Source organism: Lissotriton vulgaris, chromosome 2_1 (assembly GCF_964263255.1).
Source record: "Lissotriton vulgaris chromosome 2_1, aLisVul1.2, whole genome shotgun sequence".
NCBI classification, from domain to species: Eukaryota; Metazoa; Chordata; class Amphibia; order Caudata; family Salamandridae; genus Lissotriton; species Lissotriton vulgaris.
The window spans coordinates 1,709,060,590-1,709,073,535 of NC_141687.1; the positions used below are offsets into that span (position 1 = coordinate 1,709,060,590).

Here is a 12,946-nt window from a genome sequence, read left to right on the forward strand (position 1 = left end):
CCTCTATGACTTCTCCGGCGGAGAGAAAACTCGTAATATGCTTGGAGGGACTGCGGCGGTCCCGTTAAGCATGTTGTTGCCTCCTGACCGCGGCTACATTGCAAGGGGAACGGTGGTACCCTGGCATCTGCGGCAGGGCAATGGTGGTCCGACTGCCCTAATTGTAATAGGGCGGTCAGGAGACCACTGTGCTCCCAGGAGTCTGGCGGTCTGTGGACCGCCGGACTCGTAATTGAGCCGGAAGTGAAGCTAAACTTCACTTACTCAGAGAAGAGCAAAGTACATTGCACAAGGGTGAGCCCTGCTTGACTCCACACGGTGGAGGCCTGTAGAGTGAAGCCAAGCTTTGCTTCCTCAGAGAGTAGCCACAGTTCCCGCTACAAAGAGTGAAACCACGGTGCATTCCACACAGTGCACCCATTTAGAGGCACCGTACTTGTCTCCACAGAGTTCAGACCCTACCTAACATCCAGTGTTGCTCTGTGTAAATAATCTTGCCTGAGCTTTTGCAGGAAATAGGGTACAAAGTGACTCTGTAACTCAGCAAGAACACTTCTGTTGTGATGTATGTGGTCCTTTATGGGCAGGTGGGCAGCAGAAAGCATCTACACATGACATTCATGAAGGATGTTCACAGGTTTATTTTCTAAAATGCATCCATCAATCCATTCAATGGGAGAGCTACAGAGAAGTGATACGTCGTTAGAGCTTCTTGTGGAGAGATAAACAGGTACATGTTGCCATTAACCTCCAAAACATCCTGCTCCCCTCCTCGGATCCACCGAATAAATGTGCAGGCCACCACCAGACTGGATTTAGCTTTCATGCTGTTAGTGCTGTGCCAGGGTGTATTTGCCTTTCCGGTCCCAGGTGATGCCGATGCGAATGTAGAAGAGGAGGAAGGAGGTGAGAGTCATGCCGTAGACCTGCACGAAGGAAGATGAAAGGGAAAACAGGTGAATCACCATGGCTCTAGCAGGAGACGGGAATCAAAGATAATGTCATCTCCTCTCACTGCCTCCACAATAAAGCAGCTTATCTTGGCCATATCCCTGCCCTACTGGATTTCCTGTCTTCACACAGTGATTACTGTTGGCCCTTTTCATTACTGTTTTCTAGACTAGTGACCTACTTTAGAGCTTGGCGTGCAATGGATGATGGCCCATCATGCTTAGAGATGTCACCTGCCTGGCAGAACCTCTACCTTCAGGGGAGCCACGGTGGCTTCTCAGACAGCACAGCAGCCTTGCTGAGTAATCGCCATGTTTCATGCAGCCGATCAGCAACGTTTTTGGTTTTTCAATAATACATTTCCAAACCGGGAGTTTATTATTCCTAGTTGGTTCTAACTGGCAAAAATGTATATCTGAAAGACTGCCCAAAATAGGATAGACGGTCTGAGGTACTTATATTGACGGCCGACCTCTCCACCAAACTCCACCACTTCCTTTGGTGACTCCACATAAAAATCTTAGTTAGAAATGTAAATACATTTTTGGTGCGAGCACACTCAACAAATGAAAAATAGATCCATTTTGAATAATTTTCAACCAACTCACGTGTCTCATATTAGATACCAATTGCCTGTAAGATCCTGAAAAGGCCACTGTATTTTTTCTTATGAGGCACCTATTACACCTAAATGTCCATTGTGAGTTATCAAAGTATTCCTCAGTGATACAAGTGGAACAAAAAGATCCTGATCATGCCACGCATCAGTGAAACCTCAGTAGAAACTTTTGTGTTAAGTCCTTATTTCATTTAGACTCCTGATATATTTCATAACCTCACATCAATCACATATGAAGCATGCCACTGCACCTCAGTTAATCTCCTACCATACTCATGGACAGTATCCATAACAGCAGCCAAAACACATACTATGTCATCCAACACGTCTTCAGTAGTATCCCCAGTCAATGGCATGCAGGATAGGCAATCTGGCTTATACATTTTAAATTCAGGCATTTATTTTATCACACAATTGTATACTTGGAGCTTTTATAAAACCATGTCATTTAGGCCTGTAAATCAAACGCTAGTAATGGGCCTGGAGCACTGATTCTGCCACCCACACGAGTAGCCCTGCAAACATGTCTAAGACCTGCCACTACAATGTCTGTGTGTGCAGTTTTAAACTGCCATTTTGACCTGGTAAGTTCACCCACTTGCCAGCTCCAAACTTTCTCTTTTACTACATATAAGTCACCCTAAGATAGGTCCAAGGCAGCCCCATGGGCAGGGTGCAGTGTATCTAAAAGGTAGGATATGTGCTGTATTGTTTTACTTGTACTAATAGTGAAATACTGCTAATTTCGTTTTCACTATTGAAGGACTATCTCTCCTGTAGGGTAACATGGCTATTGTCTTGAAATATCTTTTGAGTGTAATTTCCCATTAGGAGCAGATAGAGATTTGGGGCCTTATTTATGAAAAATGTTGCATCGCTGTGTGAAAACAGCGATGCAACACTTTTCAGTGCGCCCTCCTTGCGACACCATGGATGCGCTGTATTTACTGTACAGCGCTCCATGTCGCAAGGATTTACACATACGTCAGTATTCCTGACGTATCTGTAGGCGCAAAAGTGGCGCATTGCTGAGGTGTGTCTGAAAACAGAAGCAACTCCAGCAATGTTTCCTTTACATGGGGCAAGCCTGCTTAATACACACACTCTCCTGCTGACATGCTGCTCATATAGTTTGGCCCTGCGCACCGCACGATTTGGTGATGGGCATGAGTTGTGTCCTCCCCTGCGGACGTGCTGTTAATTGGTTTTGTTAATAAACATTGGTGCGCATCCGTATGGTGTGAGAGCCGCCACACGAGGGCACCGTGCAACATCTATACTGAGTGCTTGTGTTATTATTGCATGCATGTGCGCCACAAGTAGCAAGGCTGCAACGTCTGGCACCCAACCCTGATCAGCAGCGATCGGGTGTTCCCGACACAACATTTGGCGATGAGCCAGGTACGGAGACCACGAGACACCAGGCGGCGGCCGCGCAAATGTTTACACGTGTGTGGTGCTCGTTCCGCAGGAACAGCTAGTCCCACGGGCTGCACTGAGAAGTAAAGCACTGGACGCGGAATGGCCCAGAGGTACGGCAGGGGAATCACTAGCACTCTGGCATCAGGTTCAGTGAGAGGAGACAAGAGTCTGCCCTAAACAGGAGTACGCAACAGACTGGGAGACAGTGCAAAGTGCTGCAACAGCCTTTATACCCATACGCAGCAGCTCGGACATGACAAGCGATACCCAGGGTAGCACGTCAGAGACACCAGCTGAGAGAACATGGCTCAGTTCCGGCGATAGAGCCATTTGTGATAGAAGGCGTCCCATCGGCTCAAGCCCCAAGGTGGAGAGAATGGGTAGAGCGTGTGCTCCTTTTCATTGAGGCCACTCAAGTCGAAGATGAACAAAAGCATGGCATGATAATACATCTTGGTGGGAAGGTGATATACAAGATAACAAAATCAGTGGTGGAAGCAGCACCACAGACACACCTCACGCTAAGTTGCGTCCCTCAATGGCTACTTTGAGCCTATGGCTAACCAGGATTATGAACGCCTCATATTCCGATAAGCAAGACAAAAGCCTGAAGAGTCACTAGATGCTTTCCATGCGCGTTTAAAGGAGATAGCGAGCTCCTGCAACTTCAGAGATGAGATGGAAGAAATCAGGGGCCAGGTCATTCAGGGGTGTGCCTCGGAGAAATTGAGGAAGCGAATCCTGGAAGAGTCAGAGAATTCACTGGCAGTCATACTTACCTTGGGAAGAACTAAAGAACTTTCAAAAGTAAGGGCTACACATATGCTATCCATGCTCCCATCAAAATGGAGCCAGTAAATGTAATCGCTCTGAAAACAACAGGATCACCAAACAGAACAAGAGGCCCACGAGCCCGATCATGTGGATACTGTGGAGGGCGGTCACACAAGCCATCAGAGTGCCCAGCGAGAGGTAGAAGGTGCACGGCAAGTGGAAAAATGAACCACTTCATGAAAGTGTGCAGATATAACAAAGAACAAGTGCAATATCTATACTGGGTGTTCGTGTTATTATTGCGCGCGTGTGCGCCACAAGTAGCAAAGCTGTGGCGTCTGGCATCCAACCCTGATCAGCAGCGATCGAGTGTTCCCGACACAACAGGCCCTTCACTGGTCTAACTTTGCAGCGCAGCATGTTCTGGGAAGAGGACAGGAGAAAGCCAACGTAACCAGGAAGGCGCACTGAGTGAGAGAGCGAGTGTGTGTGTACCTTCTGTGAAATGCCACTAACGCAGCCTCTAAAAGCCATTTGTTTCTGTGGCTCGACTCCGTTTCTGCTTCCTCAGAACATTTTGCAACCGCACATTAAACATATTGCAGCTGTCCGTGGCCCCACAGGGGGCCAATCCAGCAGGGCAGCCCTTTGGTGCCATTTTGGCAACACCCACCGCCGCTCTAGTTGTTGGAGGGCTTCCTTCGGGAGCCCAGCAGCCAGGTCGCCACTGTGGCGTCCTTCCGGTGCGCCAGGTGGGAAGAGCGCATATATGCCTCCCCCGCCCCTCCTGGCAGCCTCTGTTTGCCAGTCTCGCTGTTGAGAGGGTCGTGTGCCGCCCATCGTCTCGTCATTGTTATCCTCTGGCCTGTTCGTGCCTTATGCGCTCCCACGTGACATCATTCACGGTGAGTGCAGCACAGCCACCCCCTCCGCCCAGTCCCTGGGACAGTCCCAGGTTGTACAGGGTTCCATGACACGGTCTGCCATGGGTGGGGAGAGAGCTCTTTGAAGACACTTTCGCCCTAGGAAAGCGTATGCCCCTAGGGGGCAGTGCGGGGCTTTGCGGTGCGAGTGCGCACGGGGGTCAGGGGAGGGCTGGTTGAGGTTCCTTCATGTGCTGCCCATGCTGGGCTTAGCTCTGTGGGGGGTGACACGGCCCGCTTGTAGGGTAGGAGTGTGAGCATTATTGTTCCTGCGCTTGTCCAAAACCACCAGCGGCGCGGTGGGCCGAGCATTTTAGGCAGGTGAGAGCGCTTCACCTCCTGGGCTCCCCCAACCTCTGGGGCTCAAATGTGCAATCGAAGCCTGCAAGGAATGGCCATGGGCCAGTGCGGGCTCCTGTGCTTACTGCAAGGGGCGCCAATGCGCCTGGCGACAATTTCCCGGCCTTTGCCGGGGATGCAATCGGGCTGGTGGGGGGATGTGGAGCAGCTCCCTAGGCCAGCAGCGCCATCCCGTCTACTGTTCTAAGTTCCTGGTCCAGCCCCTTGAGCAGTCCGCTTGTGCGGTACCTTTGGGGGTTGGGACCCGTTGTCAGGACAGGGTGGGTGTCCATGTCCCAAGCAGCAGCCGAACAGGCCTGCACAGCCAGCGTCAGGCAGAAGAGTGTTCGCTCCTCTCCAGTCCCTTCTCAACACAGCTTAAATGCCCCTTCTATCTCCCCCACCTCTCTCCGCTCCCACGCAAGGTGCCCTGGCAGCTGTTATCAAGTTACCTTGGGACAGCACGGGAGTGGTGAGTTCGAACGCAAGGGAGTCCATGCGGGGCTCGCATATGTGAATGGAAGCCTGGCCCTAGGGTGGGAGCGGGATCCCTCAGTGGTGTAGCCAAGAGGGGCCAGTACGGGCCACAAGCAGCCTCCTTCCCTTTGTTTCCCCTTGAAGGGACCAGGGGGCCCCAACCGCGTGGTTTGTCGATATGGGGTTGAGGCAGTCCCGTATGTACTAAGTTAAGGTTGATGAGATCACCGCCGTTGCTTAAGATTGATGATGCGGGAATTGGGGGCAGGCCAGGGCCAGCAGCCGCCACATCAATGTACTGTTTTCCCAGAGATTTGGGGCAAAAAGAGAGCCAGGTATGGGGACTGCGGCCTGGGTGTGTCTGGGCCCAATGGGGTTTTTGGGAATACCGGGGCAGCCTGCTGTGGGTCAGCCAGGGCCCCGGGATAGTGGTATGGGCTTCATTGGTTTTCCTTAATGTGCGGACGGAAAGAGGGTGGCGCATCCTGCCCAGTGCCAGGGGAATAGAGGATGGCCTCCCTCAATGCTGTGTTTTGGGGCTCTTCAGCGTCACTCTCCCTTGTGCTTACGTGGGATGATGTTACCCAGCGTGGCGGGGGGAACGGCATGTTAGGGAGAGTAATAGTTAATGGCGGCGCAGCCCACGTTATTAGTGTCCCAGTCGACCAAAACTTAGCATCACTAACTGCAATTACTTTGTCTCCTCCTCTTTCCCCCCATCTTCCTAATGTCTGCCCCTGCTGCCCCATGCATGAGTAACTTCAGGATATCAACGTACTCACGTGTCCATATGCCTTCTTTGGCCTCCTGGGGCACTTACCACAACCCCCCAAGGCAGCAGTGGGACCAGCACCCCGGCCACTCGCCACCGTGGCACCCTCAGCCTCAGGGCGTTGTGGTAAGTGCCCCAGGGACCAGGAAGAAGTACATGGCCCAGCTTGACACATTTCTAAGCGTTACAGAGACCCTGAGCACAGGTTCGCTGGCCTTGGGCCAATAGGTTCAAGCTTTTGTTTTATGGGCTAAAGACCGAGGGAAGAGCCACTCGTGGGTCTGTGGCCACCTGGCAGCGGTGAGTCAAGACACAAAGCTGAAGGGGGGCAGGACCCAACCAAGTCCTTCTTGATCAGAGCGGCTCTCAAGGGATGGGCCAGAGATGAGGTTAGGTCTCCGGACATGAGGGGCCCCATCGACTTCCCCACCCAACAAGGGATGCTAGATGTAGTACACCAGGTTACTGACTCACAATTTGAGGCCAAGTTATTCTCAGCAGCCTTCTGCCTGGCATTATTTGGGGCATTCAGGATGGGCAAATTGATAGCCAGGTCAAATACAGACACGTCTGGAACCGCCTTGAGTAGCCAGGATGTCAACCTGACTGACAAGCTAGTGATACATATCAGGAGGTCCAAGACCAATCAAACAGGGTGTGGGGCGGACATAGTCCTTGAACCGCTAGGAGAACCCAGGTATTGCCCAGTGTACATAGTTAAGGACTACATGTCCGTGCATCCGGCAGCACAAGGGTACTTCCTGATATATGCAGACTTGGGTCCCCTGACTAAATTCCAGGTTGACCGGATCATGGCCTACTGCCTGAGTCGCACGGGCCTAGCCTGCCCAGACAAAAAGTATTCCAGCCACTCATTTAGAATTGGGGGGCTACGGCGGCATTCAAGGCGGGCATGGGGCTGGAAGGCATAAAGAAGGTTGGGCGCTGGCAATCGTGATGTTTTGAGCGTTATATCCGCCCTTGAAGGCTCAGCATGTAAAATATAATATGAGTGCAGTGGTTTGCAGTGTTTTGAGAAGTGTGATTAAAATAGATATTAAGGGGGAGTGGCCAAGATGGTGGCGTGAGCAGACGTGTTGCTCTTCTGCTCCCGCCGACGGCCGATTTAAGCACCGGTTTCGGCCGTTCCCTTGCTTGCTGACTCTGGCTGGGGAGCGGTGCGGGCCGTTGGATGGCTGGACTGACCTGTGAGGTTGAGTGGGAGCTCCTGTGGGCGAGGACCGGGCGAAGCAGAGCACACGGTCGGAGAGGCGCCCCTCGCCTACGGAGGCAATGGGCTTCCCGGAGGAGCGTTACCAGCATACCTTGGTGCGGGGGGCTCAGAGGTGGCGTCGGACGCTGCCTTGACTGCTGGAGGCCGGCGATTATTTGAATGCAGTGAGGGTGTTGTGCAGGTTGGAGCTAGACGTGAGGGGAAGCAGAGCCACGGAAGAAGACGCCCGCGGCGCCATCTTGTGAGGTGCCGCGGGAAGCTGCAGCGCAGAGCGCCCGGTCGAGGGCCCGGCAGGAGGACTGGGGCCCTCCCGCGTTAGCGAGAGGCAGAGACGTGAGTGAGTCCTTCCCTGCAGGGCGTGAAGGTCTACTGGCGGCTATAAGGTGAGGTGGCAGCCCTGTCCAGAGGCGACCGGGATACGGAGAGTGGGTGCAGCTGAGGGGCCCGGGCCGATGGAGAAGAACTTTGGTAAAGCCCCCAACGAGCCGATAGCGAGGATAGGCCCCTTAGCGAGGGAACCAGCCACCCGGGTAGAGCGGACACAGCGGGGGAGGCCGGCAGGACACGCCGGGCTTAGAGAGGAGGCCTGCAACGAGCTGAGCATCGCCACTGGTAGATCCAGCGCGGTAGGCCCGACCGCGGGAAGCGACCCCACGGAGATAGCACGGCCGAGAGGGCTAGCGGGGCCCGGGCGCGGTACGCTGATGCACAGCGGCGGCAGAACGATCCCTCCCAGACCGAAGACACCAGCGGCGCAGTGAGTACTCCCGAGGCTTATGAAGAGGCCCGGGGAGGCGGATAGTCAGGACCAGTCCAGGGAGAAAGGCGAATAGGGGCCAAGCGCCGTACTGGCAACGAGCGGGGAGCCGGACCGCGGCGAGTTGCTTGGCGGGCTCTGCACTACAGGAGGAGGCTGTTGGATACAAGTTGTCCCACGTGTGAAGCCTGTGGGCCAGACGACGTGGCTCTGTGGCCATCTTCGGCGCCAGTTGAGACTTGGGAGCAACGCACGAGATCCATGGGCCTTAAGTCGGTGAAGGGGAGACTTAAGGAGGTGCCGAGAGATATCGCTCGGTCTATCCCAGAGGAAGGCCCTGCAGATTGCTTTGCAATGTGGAGAGTACAACCCAGCGGTGGGCACAGGAGGGGTCCAGTGTTCGTCTCCCTACCCCACTGGTGTTGAGCAGGGATTAGCAGGGACGCATCACCCGGTACAGTGCGTTGGTCCTCTGTAGCCTGCCGTGCGGCCTGTAGCACTGAGCATCAATTTAGCGACACTGCCACGAGGAGAGGCCAGCTGCTTGGACACTCCGTGGCCAGCGAGAGACTCAGGAAGAGAGACTCCCAGCGCGTAACGTAGGCATCATGTCCGCCCCACGGGCCAGCAAAGACAAATCAGTGAAGGACCTGTTTGCTAAGGCCCAGGTGACACAATCGCCTAAAGACATGCTACAGTTCCTGACCGCCCGGCCATGGGCCCGGTGGAAGGCTCAGAGCCCATCATGAAGGCCTTCACGGAATCACTATTCACTGCATTGCGGGACAACATCCACACCTTTAAAAAAGGAATTCTCTGAGGAGCTCAAGGAGGTTCGCAAGGATGTTGACAGTATAGGGGAGCGAGTAGCGGAGCTGGAGACCAAGAATGATGGGCGAGACGTCCAAATCGAGGCACTACAGCAGGAGATACTGCAACTCCATGACCAGCAGGTAGATTTGCAAACTCACATGGAGGACTTGGAGAATCGTTCTCGTCGCCATAATGTGCGGATCCGGGGAGTGACGCTGACTGAAGATACCAAGGACCTGTTTGGTTTCACCTTCGACTAGACAGAGTACATAGAGTGGGACTCCCGCGAGCCATGTCGGCCCTCCACCGGACATCTTAGTATGTGTGCAGGACTACCGCACAAAGAAGGACATTCTTCAGAAAGCTCGACAGCTACACCCCCTGTCCTTCAGGAATCAATCACCGGTCTTATTCCAGGACTTGTCAGCACTTACGCTGCAGAAGCGTCTGACCTTCAAGCCTATTACAACATACCTCCAACAGCACAACATCCCCTACAGCTGGGGCCATCCATTTTGCATAGTGTTCAAGCTTGACAACAAGCTCTTTCAGCTCCGCTCATTGAAGGAAGCATGTCGCCTACTAGGGATAGACCCACCTGCAGAGGAGGAGGAGCCGTCAGGCCGCTCTGGGGGAGCAGAGGCACCAAGATCCCAGTGGCGCCAACAAGGAAGAAGACGTTGTGTCAAGAAACCTCCTGCGGCTGAGACCCAAGATGGCCAGCGAGCAGCAGTGGAAGCAGTCCCCTTGGAACTGACCTCGCCTCAACCCATTTGACTTTCATGCTTTTATCCCTAGCGGTTGTTGGCTGTTGGTTTTTCTTGCTGGGTCGTCGGCGGGAGGGGGGAGTGTTAAACCTGGATCGCATTACCCTGCGATAATAAGTTCCTGATTACCTATGAAGGTGATGGACTTTGGACCTTCAAACTTTGACTTTCTTGTTGAGAGGGGGAGGCTGGGGGGGAGTTTGGGGGGAGTTTCTAGGGAAGGGGAGGGGTGGGATTGTTCGCGGGGGTCCAGTGCTCCATGTTCGACTTCAACTCACGGCTCACATGACCCCACATGCGCGAGCACCCTCTTCACACTACGAATCTGCCTGCACCAATGACACTACCCACAGGACTCCCGGCCCTAGCCTGATCTGGCTGCTTACCGGTTATGCCTCCTACCACCCTTAAGAACTTGACCCTCAATGTGAGGGGTCTCAATAACCCAGTAAAGTAACGAGCGGTTTTGTCCTGTTTAGAAAACACACAAGCTGACATATGCTTACTCCAGGAGACTCACCTGCTGACGCGTGATTGCTATAGAATGCGCTCCCGTAAGTTCCCCACCCAGTTTTTTTCCTCATGCTCTACCAAGACAGCGGGGGTGCAATTCTGGTGGCGCAACGGTTCAAAGGGGAGGTAATGCATAAAAGTGCCGAACTTAAGGCGAGGCTTCTGACATAGCGATTTGCCTTGGGCGGCCTCACGTTCACCATTGGTTCCCTTTATGCCCGAATGAATGTTAAGAAAAGTTCTTGCAGTCTGCCCTTACTGAGGCCACAGCTACACCGGACTGTCATATTATCCTAGGGGGAGACCTAAATCTAGTGTTTGATAATCTCCTGGACAGATCCAGTCAACGCACCCACCAAGCAGGCGCACTTTCTGCAGACGGACTCGGGCGATTGCGTGACTTAGACCTACACGACCTTTGGCGCAGGTTCCATCCCCAAGATAAGGAATATTCCTATTATTCTAATGCACACAAAACCAACGCTAGACTTGACCCTTTCCTAGCTTCAGGGCCAGTGTGCACGCTTACGACCACGACTGAGATAGGGGTTGTATCGCTTTCAGATCACGCTCCAGTTCTCGCCACTCTTACCCTCCCACCCGCATCTCGCCCCCCCAGAGTTTGGCGTCTTAGGGACACGTTATTACACAGAGCTGACGTTGTGAAACACATACATGGCACCATCAGCTACTACTTCTCTCATAATGCTAACCCAGAAACGACCCCTGCGACCCAGTGGGCTGCCCTGAAGGCAGTGGTTAGCAGGGAGTTTATTGCCCTCTTAACGGCTGATAATAGAGAGCACCAGCGCAAACGCGATGAACTCACACAACGCGTCCGTGAATTAGAACATATGCACCAGAGGACGGGAGCCCAGAGAGTGTGGCGACAACTTAAGGCCATGCGACATCAACTGACAGCACTTGATCAAGACCGCGCAGAATTTGCGGCCCTGAGACTGCGACATGCTTATTACACTGGGGGTGATAGGTGTGGCCGCCTGCTGGCTAACAGGTTACGGGAGGCACGTCAGCAACAAAGGGTTAAGGAAATTGTCCGGCCTGATGGGACCTGCGTCTCGGAGGACGCTGAGATAGCGGAGGCCTTCCGCACCTTTTATGCCACTCTTTATGCTGGCAGTCAGTTGGACAGTTCCGAGGGAACCTCCTTTTTGGACTAGGTTACTCTACCCTCTTTGACAGACCCTGAGGCGGAACATCTAGAGTGAAACATCCACACAGATGAAGTCATCACTGCTATTTCCCGACTCAAACTGGGAAAAGCACCAGGGTCGGACGGCTTTTCCGCTATCTTCTATAAGAAGTTTTGCGCAGTGCTCACCCCGATTCTTACCCGACTGTTTAATACGTTTGCAGAACGAGGAGCGATACCGCCTAACCTTTTAGGGGATTCTATTGCAGTCATCCCAAAACCCGGGAAGGATAAGACTAAATGCTGGGCTTACCGCCCGATATCACTATTGAACGTGGACCTTAAATTGTACACTGGGATCCTGGCAGCTCGACTGGCCCTTCATCTGCCCGGACTTATAGATCCGGATCAGGCAGGTTTTATCCCCGAACGCCAAACAACAGATAACACTAAACGAATCCTCCACCTTATAGAGAAAGCCACCCGGATGCCTGGGGAATATATGATGCTGACGATAGATGCCGAAAAGGCTTTCGACCGCGTCCACAGGCCCTATCTAGAGCAGGTACTGATGAGAGTGGGGATCAGAGAGAAATTCTGCACCTTTATTTTTAATTGCTACAAGTTCCCTACAGCCATGGTTAGGGTGAACGGCTATAGCTCTGCCAGTTTTAACATCAAGAGGGGTACGAGGCAAGGGTGTCCATTATCGCCCCTTCACTTCGCCCTATACATGGAACCGCTGGCGCAGAAAACACGACAAAATCGGGCAATCACAGGGATCAAATTTGGTGGTTATATTCACAAAATTAGCCTCTATGCGGATGATGTACTGATCTCGCTAGATACCCCAAAGCCGGCCTTGCCGGCCTGTATGGTGGATCTAGATGCTTTCGCCCGTGTTGCCGGCTTCAAAATGAATGCAGATAAGTCGATAGCCTTGGATATCTCACTGTCCCCCAACACACAATCCTATTTGCAGAATCTATTTCCCATTCAATGGACAACGGATACAATTCCATATCTAGGGATCCAATTGGCCTCTTCACTCCCCACTATAGTCGCCACTAACTACGCCACACTCCGCGGGAAAATCCGAGGGGAAATCAACCGGTGGAGATATTATCCCCTCTCCTGGTTAGGCCGGATCGCGGCGGTCAAAATGACCATTTTACCTCAGATCCTTTACCTTTTCCATGCCCTCCCGCTACGACCGCCTGCTGGGTGGATCCGACAGACACAATCTGATCTGGTCCAATTTATCTGGCACAGCCGGAAGCCTAGAATGCGGAGAATGTTGGTCACTCTTGCCCCAGAGATGGGAGGTTTGGGGGTTCCCGATCTACACAAGTATTACCAAGCCTCACAATTGCGATGCCTGGTCGAATGGAGGAAATGGGAGTCAGAGAAACACAGTCTCTTTCAAGACCAG

At 53.0% G+C, this 12,946-nt stretch overlaps 1 protein-coding gene across 1 annotated transcript in view; it reads right to left on the reverse strand.

Moving 5' to 3' along the window:
• Window positions 1–622: 622 nt before the first annotated feature.
• TSPAN32 (tetraspanin 32) overlaps window positions 623–12,946 on the reverse strand; it is a 533,947-nt gene continuing 521,623 nt past the window's right edge. The window contains exon 8 of the mRNA XM_086957707.1: window positions 623–926. Within this exon, the coding sequence (XP_086813833.1) occupies window positions 831–926 (96 nt within the window). The 3' untranslated portion in view covers window positions 623–830. The remainder of the gene's footprint in view (window positions 927–12,946) is intronic.